General features: G+C 48.5%; 1 protein-coding gene across 1 annotated transcript in view; it reads right to left on the bottom strand.

Annotated features, from left to right (window-relative positions):
* The window catches only part of OTOG (otogelin), a 98,606-nt gene that overhangs the window by 73,062 nt on the left and 8,399 nt on the right, over positions 1-17,145 (bottom strand). Inside the window, exons 6-8 of the mRNA XM_075836793.1 lie at positions 16,954-17,028; positions 16,444-16,487; positions 4,302-4,455 (exon numbers count right to left, since the gene is read on the bottom strand). Of these exons, the coding sequence (XP_075692908.1) occupies positions 4,302-4,455; positions 16,444-16,487; positions 16,954-17,028 (273 nt within the window). The remainder of the gene's footprint in view (positions 1-4,301; positions 4,456-16,443; positions 16,488-16,953; positions 17,029-17,145) is intronic.

The raw sequence follows: 17,145 nt of genomic DNA, 5'->3' as shown, positions 1-17,145 counted from the left end.
CCTCCAGATACATAGAGCAGCCTGATCCTCTCCAGATACATAGAGCGGCCTGATCCCCTCCAGATACATAGAGCGGCCCGATCATCTCCAGATACATAGAGCGGCCCGATCCTCTCCAGATACATAGAGCGGCCTGATCCCCTCCAGATACATAGAGCGGCCTGATCCTCTCCAGATACATAGAGCGGCCCGATCCTCTCCAGATACATAGAGCGGCCTGATCCCCTCCAGATACATAGAGCGGCCCGATCCCCTCCAGATACATAGAGCGGCCCGATCCCCTCCAGATACATAGAGCGGCCCGATCCTCTCCAGATACATAGAGCGGCCCGATCCTCTCCAGATACATAGAGCGGCCTGATCCCCTCCAGATACATAGAGCGGCCTGATCCTCTCCAGATACATAGAGCGGCCTGATCCCCTCCAGATACATAGAGCGGCCTGATCCTCTCCAGATACATAGAGCGGCCTGATCCCCTCCAGATACATAGAGCGGCCTGATCCTCTCCAGATACATAGAGCGGCCTGATCCCCTCCAGATACATAGAGCGGCCCGATCCCCTCCAGATACATAGAGCGGCCCGATCCCCTCCAGATACATAGAGCGGCCCGATCCTCTCCAGATACATAGAGCGGCCCGATCCTCTCCAGATACATAGAGCGGCCTGATCCCCTCCAGATACATAGAGCGGCCTGATCCTCTCCAGATACATAGAGCGGCCTGATTCCCTCCAGATACATAGAGCGGCCTGATCCTCTCCAGATACATAGAGCGGCCTGATCCCCTCCAGATACATAGAGCGGCCTGATCCTCTCCAGATACATAGAGCGGCCTGATCCTCTCCAGATACATAGAGCGGCCTGATCCTCTCCAGATACATAGAGCGTCCCGATCCCCTCCAGATACATAGAGCGGCCCGATCCTCTCCAGATACATAGAGCGGCCCGATCCTCTCCAGATACATAGAGCGGCCCGATCCTCTCCAGATACATAGAGCGGCCCGATCCCCTCCAGATACATAGAGCGGCCTGATCCCCTCCAGATACATAGAGCGGCCCGATCCCCTCCATATACATAGAGTGGCCCGATCCTCTCCAGATACATAGAGTGGCCCGATCCTCTCCAGATACATAGAGCGGCCTGATCCTCTCCAGATACATAGAGCGGCCTGATCCTCTCCAGATACATAGAGCGGCCTGATCCTCTCCAGATACATAGAGCGGCCTGATCCTCTCCAGATACATAGAGCGGCCCGATCCCCTCCAGATACATAGACCAGCCCGATCCCCTCCAGATACATAGAGCGGCCTGATCCCCTCCAGATACATAGAGCGGCCTGATCCTCTCCAGATACATAGAGCGGCCCGATCCTCTCCAGATACATAGAGCGGCCCGATCCTCTCCAGATACATAGAGCGGCCTGATCCCCTCCAGATACATAGAGCGGCCTGATCCTCTCCAGATACATAGAGCGGCCTGATCCCCTCCAGATACATAGAGCGGCCTGATCCTCTCCAGATACATAGAGCGGCCTGATCCTCTCCAGATACATAGAGCGGCCTGATCCTCTCCAGATACATAGAGCGGCCTGATCCTCTCCAGATACATAGAGCGGCCCGATCCCCTCCAGATACATAGAGCGGCCCGATCCTCTCCAGATACATAGAGCGCCCGATCCTCTCCAGATACATAGAGCGGCCCGATCCTCTCCAGATACATAGAGCGGCCCGATCCTCTCCAGATACATAGAGCAGCCTGATCCCCTCCAGATACATAGAGCGGCCTGATCCCCTCCAGATACATAGAGCGGCCTGATCCCCTCCAGATACATAGAGCGGCCTGATCCCCTCCAGATACATAGAGCGGCCTGATCCTCTCCAGATACATAGAGCGGCCCGATCCTCTCCAGATACATAGAGCGGCCTGATCCTCTCCAGATACATAGAGCGTCCCGATCCCCTCCAGATACATAGAGCGGCCCGATCCTCTCCAGATACATAGAGCGGCCCGATCCTCTCCAGATACATAGAGCGGCCTGATCCCCTCCAGATACATAGAGCGGCCTGATCCTCTCCAGATACATAGAGCGGCCTGATCCTCTCCAGATACATAGAGCGTCCCGATCCCCTCCAGATACATAGAGCGGCCCGATCCTCTCCAGATACATAGAGCGGCCCGATCCTCTCCAGATACATAGAGCGGCCCGATCCCCTCCAGATACATAGAGCGGCCCGATCCCCTCCAGATACATAGAGCGGCCTGATCCCCTCCAGATACATAGAGCGGCCCGATCCCCTCCATATACATAGAGTGGCCCGATCCTCTCCAGATACATAGAGTGGCCCGATCCTCTCCAGATACATAGAGCGGCCTGATCCTCTCCAGATACATAGAGCGGCCTGATCCTCTCCAGATACATAGAGCGGCCTGATCCTCTCCAGATACATAGAGCGGCCTGATCCTCTCCAGATACATAGAGCGGCCCGATCCCCTCCAGATACATAGACCAGCCCGATCCCCTCCAGATACATAGAGCGGCCTGATCCCCTCCAGATACATAGAGCGGCCCGATCCTCTCCAGATACATAGAGCGGCCCGATCCTCTCCAGATACATAGAGCGGCCCGATCCTCTCCAGATACATAGAGCGGCCTGATCCCCTCCAGATACATAGAGCGGCCTGATCCTCTCCAGATACATAGAGCGGCCTGATCCCCTCCAGATACATAGAGCGGCCTGATCCTCTCCAGATACATAGAGCGGCCTGATCCCCTCCAGATACATAGAGCGGCCCGATCCCCTCCAGATACATAGAGTGGCCCGATCCTCTCCAGATACATAGAGCGGCCTGATCCTCTCCAGATACATAGAGCGGCCTGATCCTCTCCAGATACATAGAGCGGCCTGATCCTCTCCAGATACATAGAGCGGCCTGATCCTCTCCAGATACATAGAGCGGCCTGATCCTCTCCAGATACATAGAGCGGCCTGATCCCCTCCAGATACATAGAGCGGCCTGATCCTCTCCAGATACATAGAGCGGCCTGATCCTCTCCAGATACATAGAGCGGCCCGATCCCCTCCAGATACATAGACCAGCCCGATCCCCTCCAGATACATAGAGCGGCCTGATCCCCTCCAGATACATAGAGCGGCCCGATCCTCTCCAGGCTCATAAATACAGATCTTAAAATATTTTTTCCATGACAAAGTTGAACTGTTATAAATCACCTAGATCACCCCCAAGATGAGATCTGAAGTTATTCTAGTATTTTTTTTTAACCATTTATTGAATTCTTATCTATTCACAATATCAGCATTGTGAGAAATTACACACGGGGCGCACAGTCCACAATATATACATTGATCGGAGCCGCCAGACATAATTTATAAACATGAACATGAGGGTCTTTGTTAACATTTTGATTACACTGTATAAGTCACCTGCCACTTCACGGCGACCACTTTCAAAGTGGGTCCCTACTCTATCGGTTACAGCACCGCATGGCGGCCCCCGCAGCACCGCTCCTGCAGAGTGAGCAACCCAGGGGCCCAAAAGCACCCATGCTATCAGACCGTGTCAAGCCTTCTTGGCTCTGGGCCACGTTACCCCACAAGTGCAGCACTACAGCAACAGACGCCACCCCCACAGCACCACAACGTGTGAAAAGATGGAATGAGCCCAACTTTCCATGCGCCCCTAGTGGCCAACTGAGAGCACAAGGCAGAGCGGAAACACTTATGAGGTCATTCCTCAATTAAAATTCGGTTGCTCCCTCTGCAGGAGCGGTGCTGCGGGGGCCGCCATGCGGTGCTGTAACCGATAGGGTAGGGACCCACTTTTAAAGCGGTCGCCGTGAAGTGGCAGGTGACTTTTTAGACCTTGGCAGGGATCGGATGGCACAGGCTTACAGGTAGCAGCTGCTCATTGACTGCGTGACGGCTGCGGCTCCGCTATGAATGGAGAGGAGATTGTCTGACCCTGTCATGTGTCTGCTTACACACAGTCATCAGTCCAGGACACTTACCCCTGGGGGCAGTCACAGTCATCAGTCCAGGACACTTACCCCTGGGGGCAGTCACAGTCATCAGTCCAGGACACTTACCCCTGGGGGCAGACACAGTCATCAGTCCAGGACACTTACCCCTGGGGGCAGTCACAGTCATCAGTCCAGGACACTTACCCCTGGGGGCAGTCACAGTCATCAGTCCAGGACACTTACCCCTGGGGGCAGTCACAGTCATCAGTCCAGGACACTTACCCCTGGGGGCAGACACAGTCATCAGTCCAGGACACTTACCCGTGGGGGCAGACACAGCCGGACACACAGGGCAGGTTGGAGGACGCGGGGACGTGGAGCAGTTGGTTTTCACATGTCCTCTCCCGGCTCAGTTCACTTTCCACCTCGGGGCTGCTGCAGTTGTGGTAGATCTGACCTGCCGGACACCCCTGGACTGGAGGGACAATTCATTATCTGCACAATGTACGATGGTCATTTCAGAGAAAAATGCTGCAATTATTACATTTATGTTCTTTATGCGACACTTTAAAGATGGGTCAATTGCAAATGACCCTGCGCTCATGTGACATCTATGACGGCGGTGACTGTGCCGGAGCGGGTGACGTCAGACATAAACCGCTGTACAGGAGCGCCGGGACACAACACACGCTCCACTAGTGGCTGCGGGAGCGGTTCCCTGCGCTAGAATAAGTTACTCCGATACTTCGTCTATTTTTTTTACATAATGCCCTTTTCTATTGGGGCTCTCGTCAGCCATAGACTTGGGGGTTCCTCCTCCTCTGACTTTTTTGTCTGGTAGCGCGAACCTTATAATTTCAGCATCAGAAAGATATGAACCGCGGAAGTTCTGAGCTGCAGGCCGAGGCCCAGAGTCACGAACAGAGCGTGGCCATGCAATGGCAGCAGCACAGTCTGAATAGCTTCCAACAGTCCCCAATTTACATAGACAATCCCGGCAAATGACTGTCCTGGATTTTGTCCCGGCAACTGGAGACTGCCATATTTAATTGTATCTCTGTCCTCGGGATCCAGATACAAGTGCATACTATGACAGAGCAGGAAACAATCTGCTCCCTGCTCAGCCATTCACTAGGCCACGTTAGACCTGCAGCCTAGAGGATGAAGGGACAGAATCCCCCCGCATGCCAGCACGATGATGTCACCGGGTCCTGCCGGCTACACAAGGATCCCGTCTCAGCGCCTCATAAGCTGCAGGACTGCGGAGCTCCGTTCTTCGGAATTACAAGGCTAGGTGAGTATGAGTTTTTATTAGTTTGGGTGGTACCCTGGCAATATCTATAAAGGGGGAGTGTGTGGCACCATCTAAAAACGGGCTGTGTACAGGGAGCAGTGTGTAACACAATCTACAGGGGGCAGCGTGTGTGGTAATATATACAGGGAGCAGTGTGTGTGGTAATATATACAGGGGGCAGTGTGTGTGGTAATATATACAGGGAGCAGTGTGTGTGGTAATATATACAGGGGGCAGTGTGTGTGGTAATATATACAGGGGGCAGTGTGTGTGGTAATATATACAGGGAGCAGTGTGTGTGGTAATATATACAGGGAGCAGTGTGTGTGGTAATATATACAGGGAGCAGTGTGTGTGGTAATATATACAGGGGGCAGTGTGTGTGGTAATATATACAGGGGGCAGTGTGTGTGGTAATATATACAGGGAGCAGCGTGTGTGGTAATATATACAGGGAGCAGCGTGTGTGGTAATATATACAGGGAGCAGTGTGTGTGGTAATATATACAGGGGGCAGTGTGTGTGGTAATATATACAGGGGGCAGTGTGTGTGGTAATATATACAGGGGGCAGCGTGTGTGGTAATATATACAGGGAGCAGTGTGTGTGGTAATATATACAGGGAGCAGTGTGTGTGGTAATATATACAGGGAGCAGTGTGTGTGGTAATATATACAGGGGGCAGTGTGTGTGGTAATATATACAGGGAGCAGTGTGTGTGGTAATATATACAGGGAGCAGTGTGTGTGGTAATATATACAGGGGGCAGTGTGTGTGGTAATATATACAGGGAGCAGCGTGTGTGGTAATATATACAGGGGGCAGCGTGTGTGGTAATATATACAGGGAGCAGCGTGTGTGGTAATATATACAGGGAGCAGCATGTGTGGTAATATATACAGGGGGCAGTGTGTGTGGTAATATATACAGGGGGCAGTGTGTGTGGTAATATATACAGGGAGCAGTGTGTGTGGTAATATATACAGGGAGCAGTGTGTGTGGTAATATATACAGGGAGCAGCGTGTGTGGTAATATATACAGGGAGCAGCGTGTGTGGTAATATATACAGGGAGCAGTGTGTGTGGTAATATATACAGGGAGCAGTGTGTGTGGTAATATATACAGGGGGCAGTGTGTGTGGTAATATATACAGGGGGCAGTGTGTGTGGTAATATATACAGGGGGCAGTGTGTGTGGTAATATATACAGGGAGCAGCGTGTGTGGTAATATATACAGGGAGCAGTGTGTGTGGTAATATATACAGGGGGCAGTGTGTGTGGTAATATATACAGGGAGCAGTGTGTGTGGTAATATATACAGGGAGCAGTGTGTGTGGTAATATATACAGGGAGCAGTGTGTGTGGTAATATATACAGGGGGCAGTGTGTGTGGTAATATATACAGGGGGCAGCGTGTGTGGTAATATATACAGGGAGCAGTGTGTGTGGTAATATATACAGGGAGCAGTGTGTGTGGTAATATATACAGGGAGCAGTGTGTGTGGTAATATATACAGGGGGCAGTGTGTGTGGTAATATATACAGGGAGCAGTGTGTGTGGTAATATATACAGGGAGCAGTGTGTGTGGTAATATATACAGGGGGCAGTGTGTGTGGTAATATATACAGGGAGCAGCGTGTGTGGTAATATATACAGGGGGCAGCGTGTGTGGTAATATATACAGGGAGCAGCGTGTGTGGTAATATATACAGGGAGCAGCATGTGTGGTAATATATACAGGGGGCAGTGTGTGTGGTAATATATACAGGGGGCAGTGTGTGTGGTAATATATACAGGGAGCAGTGTGTGTGGTGATATATACAGGGAGCAGCGTGTGTGGTAATATATACAGGGGGCAGTGTGTGGTAATCTATACAGGGAGCAGCGTGTGTGGTAATATATACAGGGGGCAGTGTGTGTGTGGTAATATATACAGGGAGCAGTGTGTGTGGTAATATATACAGGGGGCAGTGTGTGTGGTAATATATACAGGGAGCAGCGTGTGTGGTAATATATACAGGGAGCAGCGTGTGTGGTAATATATACAGGGAGCAGTGTGTGTGGTAATATATACAGGGAGCAGTGTGTGTGGTAATATATACAGGGAGCAGCTTGTGGTAATATATACAGGGAGCAGCGTGTGTGGTAATATATACAGGGAGCAGTGTGTGTGGTAATATATACAGGGAGCAGCGTGTGTGGTAATATATACAGGGGGCAGTGTGTGTGGTAATATATACAGGGGGCAGTGTGTGTGGTAATATATACAGGGGGCAGTGTGTGTGGTAATATATACAGGGAGCAGTGTGTGTGGTAATATATACAGGGGGCAGTGTGTGTGGTAATATATACAGGGGGCAGTGTGTGGTAATATATACAGGGAGCAGCTTGTGGTAATATATACAGGGAGCAGCGTGTGTGGTAATATATACAGGGAGCAGTGTGTGTGGTAATATATACAGGGAGCAGCGTGTGTGGTAATATATACAGGGGGCAGTGTGTGTGGTAATATATACAGGGAGCAGTGTGTGTGGTAATATATACAGGGAGCAGCGTGTGTGGTAATATATACAGGGGGCAGCGTGTGTGGTAATATATACAGGGGGCAGTGTGTGTGGTAATATATACAGGGAGCAGCGTGTGTGGTAATATATACAGGGAGCAGTGTGTGTGGTAATATATACAGGGAGCAGCGTGTGTGGTAATATATACAGGGGGCAGCGTGTGTGGTAATATATACAGGGGGCAGTGTGTGTGGTAATATATACAGGGAGCAGTGTGTGTGGTAATATATACAGGGAGCAGCGTGTGTGGTAATATATACAGGGGGCAGCGTGTGTGGTAATATATACAGGGGGCAGCGTGTGTGGTAATATATACAGGGGGCAGTGTGTGTGGTAATATATACAGGGGGCAGTGTGTGTGGTAATATATACAGGGAGCAGTGTGTGTGGTAATATATACAGGGGGCAGTGTGTGTGGTAATATATACAGGGGGCAGTGTGTGTGGTAATATATACAGGGGGCAGTGTGTGTGGTAATATATACAGGGAGCAGTGTGTGTGGTAATATATACAGGGAGCAGCTTGTGGTAATATATACAGGGAGCAGCGTGTGTGGTAATATATACAGGGAGCAGCGTGTGTGGTAATATATACAGGGAGCAGCGTGTGTGGTAATATATACAGGGGGCAGCGTGTGTGGTAATATATACAGGGGGCAGTGTGTGTGGTAATATATACAGGGGGCAGTGTGTGTGGTAATATATACAGGGAGCAGTGTGTGGGGTAATATATACAGGGGGCAGTGTGTGTGGTAATATATACAGGGGGCAGTGTGTGTGGTAATATATACAGGGAGCAGCGTGTGTGGTAATATATACAGGGGGCAGTGTGTGTGGTAATATATACAGGGAGCAGTGTGTGTGGTAATATATACAGGGGGCAGCGTGTGTGGTAATATATACAGGGGGCAGTGTGTGTGGTAATATATACAGGGAGCAGTGTGTGTGTGGTAATATATACAGGGAGCAGTGTGTGGTAATATATACAGGGGGCAGTGTGTGTGGTAATATATACAGGGAGCAGTGTGTGTGGTAATATATACAGGGGGCAGCGTGTGTGGTAATATATACAGGGGCAGTGTGTGTGGTAATATATATAGGGAGCAGTGTGTGTGGTAATATATACAGGGGCAGTGTGTGTGGTAATATATATAGGGAGCAGTGTGTGTGGTAATATATACAGGGGGCAGTGTGTGTGGTAATATATACAGGGGGCAGTGTGTGTGGTAATATATACAGGGGGCAGTGTGTGTGGTAATATATACAGGGAGCAGCGTGTGTGGTAATATATACAGGGAGCAGCGTGTGTGGTAATATATACAGGGAGCAGCGTGTGTGGTAATATATACAGGGAGCAGTGTGTGTGGTAATATATACAGGGGGCAGCGTGTGTGGTAATATATACAGGGAGCAGTGTGTGTGGTAATATATACAGGGGGCAGTGTGTGGTAATATATACAGGGAGCAGTGTGTGTGGTAATATATACAGGGGGCAGTGTGTGGGGTAATATATACAGGGGGCAGTGTGTGGTAATATATACAGGGAGCAGCGTGTGTGGTAATATATACAGGGGGCAGTGTGTGTGGTAATATATACAGGGGGCAGTGTGTGTGGTAATATATACAGGGAGCAGTGTGTGTGGTAATATATACAGGGAGCAGTGTGTGTGGTAATATATACAGGGAGCAGCGTGTGTGGTAATATATACAGGGAGCAGCGTGTGTGGTAATATATACAGGGGGCAGTGTGTGTGGTAATATATACAGGGAGCAGCGTGTGTGGTAATATATACAGGGAGCAGTGTGTGTGGTGTAATATATACTGGGAGCAGTGTGTGTGGTAATATATACAGGGGGCAGTGTGTGTGGTGTAATATATACTGGGAGCAGTGTGTGTGGTAATATATACAGGGGGCAGCGTGTGTGGTAATATATACAGGGGGCAGTGTGTGTGGTAATATATACAGGGAGCAGTGTGTGTGGTAATATATACAGGGGGCAGTGTGTGTGGTGTAATATATACTGGGAGCAGTGTGTGTGGTAATATATACAGGGAGCAGTGTGTGTGGTAATATATACAGGGGGCAGCGTGTGTGGTAATATATACAGGGAGCAGTGTGTGTGGTAATATATACAGGGAGCAGTGTGTGGTAATATATACAGGGAGCAGTGTGTGGTAATATATACAGGGAGCAGTGTGTGTGGTAATATATACAGGGGGCAGTGTGTGTGGTAATATATACAGGGAGCAGTGTGTGTGGTAATATCTACAGGGGGCAGTGTGTGTGGTAATATATACAGGGGGCAGTGTGTGTGGTAATATATACAGGGGGCAGTGTGTGTGGTAATATATACAGGGGGCAGTGTGTGTGGTAATATATACAGGGGGCAGCGTGTGTGGTAATATATACAGGGGGCAGTGTGTGTGGTAATATATACAGGGGGCAGTCTGTGTGGTAATATATATAGGGAGCAGTGTGTGTGGTAATATATACAGGGGGCAGTGTGTGGTAATATATACAGGGAGCAGTGTGTGTGGTAATATATACAGGGGGCAGTGTGTGTGGTAATATATACAGGGGGCAGTGTGTGTGGTAATATATACAGGGGGCAGTCTGTGTGGTAATATATATAGGGAGCAGTGTGTGTGGTAATATATACAGGGGGCAGTGTGTGTGGTAATATATACAGGGGGCAGTGTGTGTGGTAATATATACAGGGAGCAGTGTGTGTGGTAATATATACAGGGGGCAGTGTGTGTGGTAATATATACAGGGGGCAGTGTGTGTGGTAATATATACAGGGGGCAGTGTGTGTGGTAATATATACAGGGGGCAGTGTGTGTGGTAATATATACAGGGGGCAGTGTGTGTGGTAATATATACAGGGAGCAGTGTGTGTGGTAATATATACAGGGGGCAGTGTGTGTGGTAATATATACAGGGGGCAGTGTGTGTGGTAATATATACAGGGAGCAGCGTGTGTGGTAATATATATAGGGAGCAGTGTGTGTGGTAATATATACAGGGAGCAGTGTGTGTGGTAATATATACAGGGAGCAGCGTGTGTGGTAATATATACAGGGGGCAGTGTGTGGTAATATATACAGGGAGCAGTGTGTGTGGTAATATATACAGGGAGCAGTGTGTGTGGTAATATATACAGGGAGCAGTGTGTGTGGTAATATATACAGGGAGCAGCGTGTGTGGTAATATATACAGGGGGCAGCGTGTGTGGTAATATATACAGGGAGCAGCGTGTGAGGTAATATATACAGGGGGCAGTGTGTGTGGTAATATATACAGGGGGCAGTGTGTGGTAATATATACAGGGAGCAGTGTGTGTGGTAATATATACAGGGGGCAGTGTGTGTGGTAATATATACAGGGGGCAGCGTGTGTGTTAATATATACAGGGGGCAGTGTGTGTGGTAATATATACAGGGAGCAGCGTGTGTGGTAATATATACAGGGGGCAGTGTGTGTGGTAATATATACAGGGGGCAGTGTGTGTGGTAATATATACAGGGGGCAGTGTGTGTGGTAATATATACAGGGAGCAGTGTGTGTGGTAATATATACAGGGAGCAGTGTGTGTGGTAATATATACAGGGAGCAGTGTGTGTGGTAATATATACAGGGAGCAGTGTGTGTGGTAATATATACAGGGGGCAGTGTGTGTGGTAATATATACAGGGGGCAGTGTGTGGTAATATATACAGGGAGCAGCGTGTGGGGTAATATATACAGGGGGCAGTGTGTGTGGTAATATATACAGGGAGCAGTGTGTGGTAATATATACAGGGAGCAGCGTGTGTGGTAATATATACAGGGAGCAGCGTGTGTGGTAATATATACAGGGAGCAGTGTGTGTGGTAATATATACAGGGGGCAGTGTGTGTGGTGATATATACAGGGAGCAGTGTGTGTGGTAATATATACAGGGAGCAGTGTGTGTGGTAATATATACAGGGGGCAGTGTGTGTGGTAATATATACAGGGAGCAGTGTGTGGTAATATATACAGGGAGCAGTGTGTGTGGTAATATATACAGGGGGCAGTGTGTGTGGTAATATATACAGGGGGCAGTGTGTGTGGTAATATATACAGGGAGCAGTGTGTGTGGTAATATCTACAGGGAGCAGTGTGTGTGGTAATATATACAGGGAGCAGCGTGTGTGGTAATATATACAGGGGGCAGCGTGTGTGGTAATATATACAGGGAGCAGCGTGTGAGGTAATATATACAGGGGGCAGTGTGTGTGGTAATATATACAGGGGGCAGTGTGTGTGGTAATATATACAGGGGGCAGTGTGTGTGGTAATATATACAGGGGCAGTGTGTGTGGTAATATATACAGGGGCAGTGTGTGTGGTAATATATACAGGGAGCAGTGTGTGTGGTAATATATACAGGGGGCAGTGTGTGTGGTAATATATACAGGGGGCAGTGTGTGTGGTAATATATACAGGGGGCAGCGTGTGTGGTAATATATACAGGGAGCAGCGCGTGTGTGGTAATATATACAGGGGGCAGTGTGTGTGGTAATATATACAGGGAGCAGTGTGTGTGGTAATATATACAGGGGGCAGTGTGTGTGGTAATATATACAGGGAGCAGTGTGTGTGGTAATATATACAGGGGGCAGTGTGTGTGGTAATATATACAGGGGGCAGTGTGTGTGGTAATATATACAGGGAGCAGTGTGTGTGGTAATATATACAGGGGGCAGTGTGTGTGGTAATATATACAGGGAGCAGCGTGTGTGGTAATATATACAGGGAGCAGTGTGTGTGGTAATATATACAGGGAGCAGCGTGTGTGGTAATATATACAGGGAGCAGCGTGTGTGGTAATATATACAGGGGGCAGCGTGTGTGGTAATATATACAGGGGGCAGTGTGTGTGGTAATATATACAGGGAGCAGTGTGTGGTAATATATACAGGGGGCAGTGTGTGGTAATATATACAGGGAGCAGTGTGTGTGGTAATATATACAGGGGGCAGTGTGTGTGGTAATATATACAGGGGGCAGTGTGTGGTAATATATACAGGGAGCAGTGTGTGTGGTAATATATACAGGGGGCAGTGTGTGTGGTAATATATACAGGGAGCAGTGTGTGTGGTAATATATACAGGGAGCAGTGTGTGTGGTAATATATATAGGGAGCAGTGTGTGTGGTAATATATACAGGGGGCAGTGTGTGGTAATATATACAGGGAGCAGTGTGTGTGGTAATATATACAGGGGGCAGTGTGTGTGGTAATATATACAGGGAGCAGTGTGTGTGGTAATATATACAGGGGGCAGCGTGTGTGGTAATATATACAGGGGGCAGTGTGTGTGGTAATATATACAGGGAGCAGTGTGTGTGGTAATATATACAGGGGGCAGTGTGTGGTAATATATACAGGGAGCAGTGTGTGTGGTAATATATACAGGGAGCAGTGTGTGTGGTAATATATACAGGGGGCAGTGTGTGTGGTAATATATACAGGGAGCAGTGTGTGTGGTAATATATACAGGGAGCAGCGTGTGTGGTAATATATACAGGGGGCAGCGTGTGTGGTAATATGTACAGGGGGCAGCGTGTGTGGTAATATATACAGGGGGCAGCGTGTGTGGTAATATATACAGGGGGCAGTGTGTGTGGTAATATATACAGGGGGCAGTGTGTGTGGTAATATATACAGGGAGCAGCGTGTGTGGTAATATATACAGGGGGCAGTGTGTGTGGTAATATATACAGGGGGCAGTGTGTGTGGTAATATCTACAGGGAGCAGCGTGTGTGGTAATATATACAGGGGGCAGTGTGTGTGGTAATATATACAGGGAGCAGCGTGTGTGGTAATATATACAGGGGGCAGTGTGTGTGGTAATATATACAGGGAGCAGCGTGTGTGGTAATATATACAGGGGGCAGTCTGTGTGGTAATATATACAGGGGGCAGTGTGTGTGGTAATATATACAGGGGTCAGTGTGTGTGGTAATATATACAGGGGGCAGTGTGTGTGGTAATATATACAGGGAGCAGTGTGTGTGGTAATATATACAGGGGGCAGTGTGTGTGGTAATATATACAGGGAGCAGTGTGTGTGTGGTAATATATACAGGGGTCAGTGTGTGTGGTAATATATACAGGGAGCAGTGTGTGTGGTAATATATACAGGGAGCAGTGTGTGTGGTAATATATACAGGGGGCAGTGTGTGGGGTAATATATACAGGGGGCAGTGTGTGTGGTAATATATACAGGGAGCAGTGTGTGTGGTAATATATACAGGGGGCAGTGTGTGTGGTAATATATACAGGGAGCAGTGTGTGTGTGGTAATATATACAGGGGTCAGTGTGTGTGGTAATATATACAGGGAGCAGTGTGTGTGGTAATATATACAGGGGGCAGTGTGTGTGGTAATATATACAGGGGGCAGTGTGTGTGGTGATATATACAGGGAGCAGTGTGTGTGGTAATATATACAGGGAGCAGTGTGTGTGGTAATATATACAGGGGGCAGTGTGTGTGGTAATATATACAGGGAGCAGTGTGTGTGGTAATATATACAGGGAGCAGCGTGTGTGGTAATATATACAGGGAGCAGCGTGTGTGGTAATATATACAGGGAGCAGTGTGTGTGGTAATATATACAGGGAGCAGTGTGTGTGGTAATATATACAGGGGGCAGTGTGTGTGGTAATATATACAGGGGGCAGTGTGTGTGGTAATATATACAGGGAGCAGTGTGTGTGGTAATATATACAGGGAGCAGTGTGTGTGGTAATATATACAGGGAGCAGTGTGTGTGGTAATATATACAGGGAGCAGTGTGTGTGGTAATATATACAGGGGGCAGTGTGTGTGGTAATATATACAGGGGCAGTGTGTGTGGTAATATATACAGGGGGCAGCGTGTGTGGTAATATATACAGGGGGCAGTGTGTGTGGTAATATATACAGGGGGCAGTGTGTGTGGTAATATATACAGGGAGCAGTGTGTGTGGTAATATATACAGGGAGCAGTGTGTGTGGTAATATATACAGGGAGCAGCGTGTGTGGTAATATATACAGGGAGCAGTGTGTGTGGTAATATATACAGGGAGCAGTGTGTGTGGTAATATATACAGGGAGCAGTGTGTGTGGTAATATATACAGGGAGCAGTGTGTGTGGTAATATATACAGGGGGCAGTGTGTGTGGTAATATATACAGGGAGCAGCGTGTGTGGTAATATATACAGGGAGCAGTGTGTGTGGTAATATATACAGGGAGCAGTGTGTGTGGTAATAAATACAGGGGGCAGTGTGTGGTAATATATACAGGGAGCAGTGTGTGTGGTAATATATACAGGGGGCAGCGTGTGTGGTAATATATACAGGGAGCAGTGTGTGTGGTAATATATACAGGGGGCAGTGTGTGTGGTAATATATACAGGGGGCAGCGTGTGTGGTAATATATACAGGGAGCAGTGTGTGTGGTAATATATACAGGGAGCAGTGTGTGTGGTAATATATACAGGGAGCAGTGTGTGTGGTAATATATACAGGGAGCAGTGTGTGGGGCGCTGAGTGTGGCACTATCTACAAGGGGCGCTGAGTGTGGCACTATCTACAAGGGGCGCTGAGTGTGGCACTATCTACAAGGGGCGCTGAGTGTGGCACTATCTACAAGGGGCGCTGAGTGTGGCACTATCTACAAGGGGCGCTGAGTGTGGCACTATCTACAAGGGGCGCTGAGTGTGGCACTATCTACAAGGGGCGCCGAGTGTGGCACTATCTACAAGGGGCGCTGAGTGTGGCACTATCTACAAGGGGCGCTGAGTGTGGCACTATCTACAAGGGGCGCTGAGTGTGGCACTATCTACAAGGGGCGCCGAGTGTGGCACTATCTACAAGGGGTGCCGAGTGTGGCACTATCTACAAGGGGTGCCGAGTGTGGCACTATCTACAAGGGGTGCCGAGTGTGGTACTATCTACAAGGGGCGCCGAGTGTGGCACTATCTACGCTGGTTTTTACACTGCCAGTAGTGGTTATCCAATATCGCCTAGCCCTAGTGATAAAGTGAGACATCACCTGCCTCTAAACAACCGGATAACCAGAGACACACCGGTCACCATAGTAGTTGTCAGCATAACTAGTGCAAACATTTTTTTGTGTTTATTTTTATGCAGAATTCTCAGAAGAAAATTACACCCCATTAGCCACACCCACCAGATAAACCACACCCATAAGACACACCCACTAGGTAAGCCCCCCCTAAGTGTCCCTGGAACAAAAATAATATTGCCGACTATGCAGCCCGGTACAGCAATTCTGCTCTATTACAAATCTGACCTGTCACCCAGCATGGTCATCCCTGCTAAACTGGCTGTAGCAACAACACAAGATAAGAGGACTGTGCTCTCTAGTGATGAAATATCAAACTACATGACATCATAGTTACACCGAGCTACAAACACACGCACAGGAATGAGGGGGGAACCCTCTTTTAGGACTATGAGCTCTCATAAGTAAATGGCCGTTATGGAGCCGGGGACGAGCACAGGGTCAGGCCTGTGGAGTCCCTGAACACAGGTGATGGGAGTAACGTAGAATAAATATCTCACCCGTCTCGCTGCTTTCACACTTCATTACTCCATCTGTACAGAGGCTGCAAATGACAGAACAAACATACATGTCTTAATATGACATCAGTGATAGAGGATGAGACTACAACACACAACCAAGAGAGATCCCATATGTTATTGCGGAGCTCTGACCCTCCTCACTCATGTAGTGTAGTGGCTGCCATTAACTGTGTAGCACATAACATGCAGAGAACACTAGTCCTCATGTAGAAAACCCAAAGCAAAGGAATACTGGAGCAACTGCCTGCAGCAAGCAACCACACTTAGACTAAAAGAGGGGAGATGTGATTGGTTGTTCTGTGGTGACATATCCGTGCAGGGGGGGTGACTAGGATTGTTATTAATGATATAAATGACACAGAATCTCCAATCATAAAGAAGAAACACAAAATACAATACAAAAGCCAGATGAACCCCCATGTGGACGAGCGCAGCCCCTCTTATCTATCATATATCCACAGAACGGTCCGTGTCCTCTGGTGGTCTTACCATTTACCGAGGGAGGTGATTACATTTTCTCCGGGATGATAATCGATTCCTTGGAAGTAACATGGACACTGGTTCCTGGAAACACAATAATGTGCAGATTAAAAACCATCTGAATCTGCAAACATTAAATGTTCTGTCCCGGGGTGCAGCCCCCACATGACGTTACAATCATCAGGCGAACTGCTGCATGAC

The sequence above is a fragment of the Rhinoderma darwinii genome, chromosome 9 (assembly GCF_050947455.1).
Source record: "Rhinoderma darwinii isolate aRhiDar2 chromosome 9, aRhiDar2.hap1, whole genome shotgun sequence".
Lineage (NCBI taxonomy): Eukaryota > Metazoa > Chordata > Amphibia > Anura > Rhinodermatidae > Rhinoderma > Rhinoderma darwinii.
The sequence above is the reverse complement of the archived record's forward strand: the minus strand, read 5'-3'. Positions and strand labels throughout refer to the sequence as shown.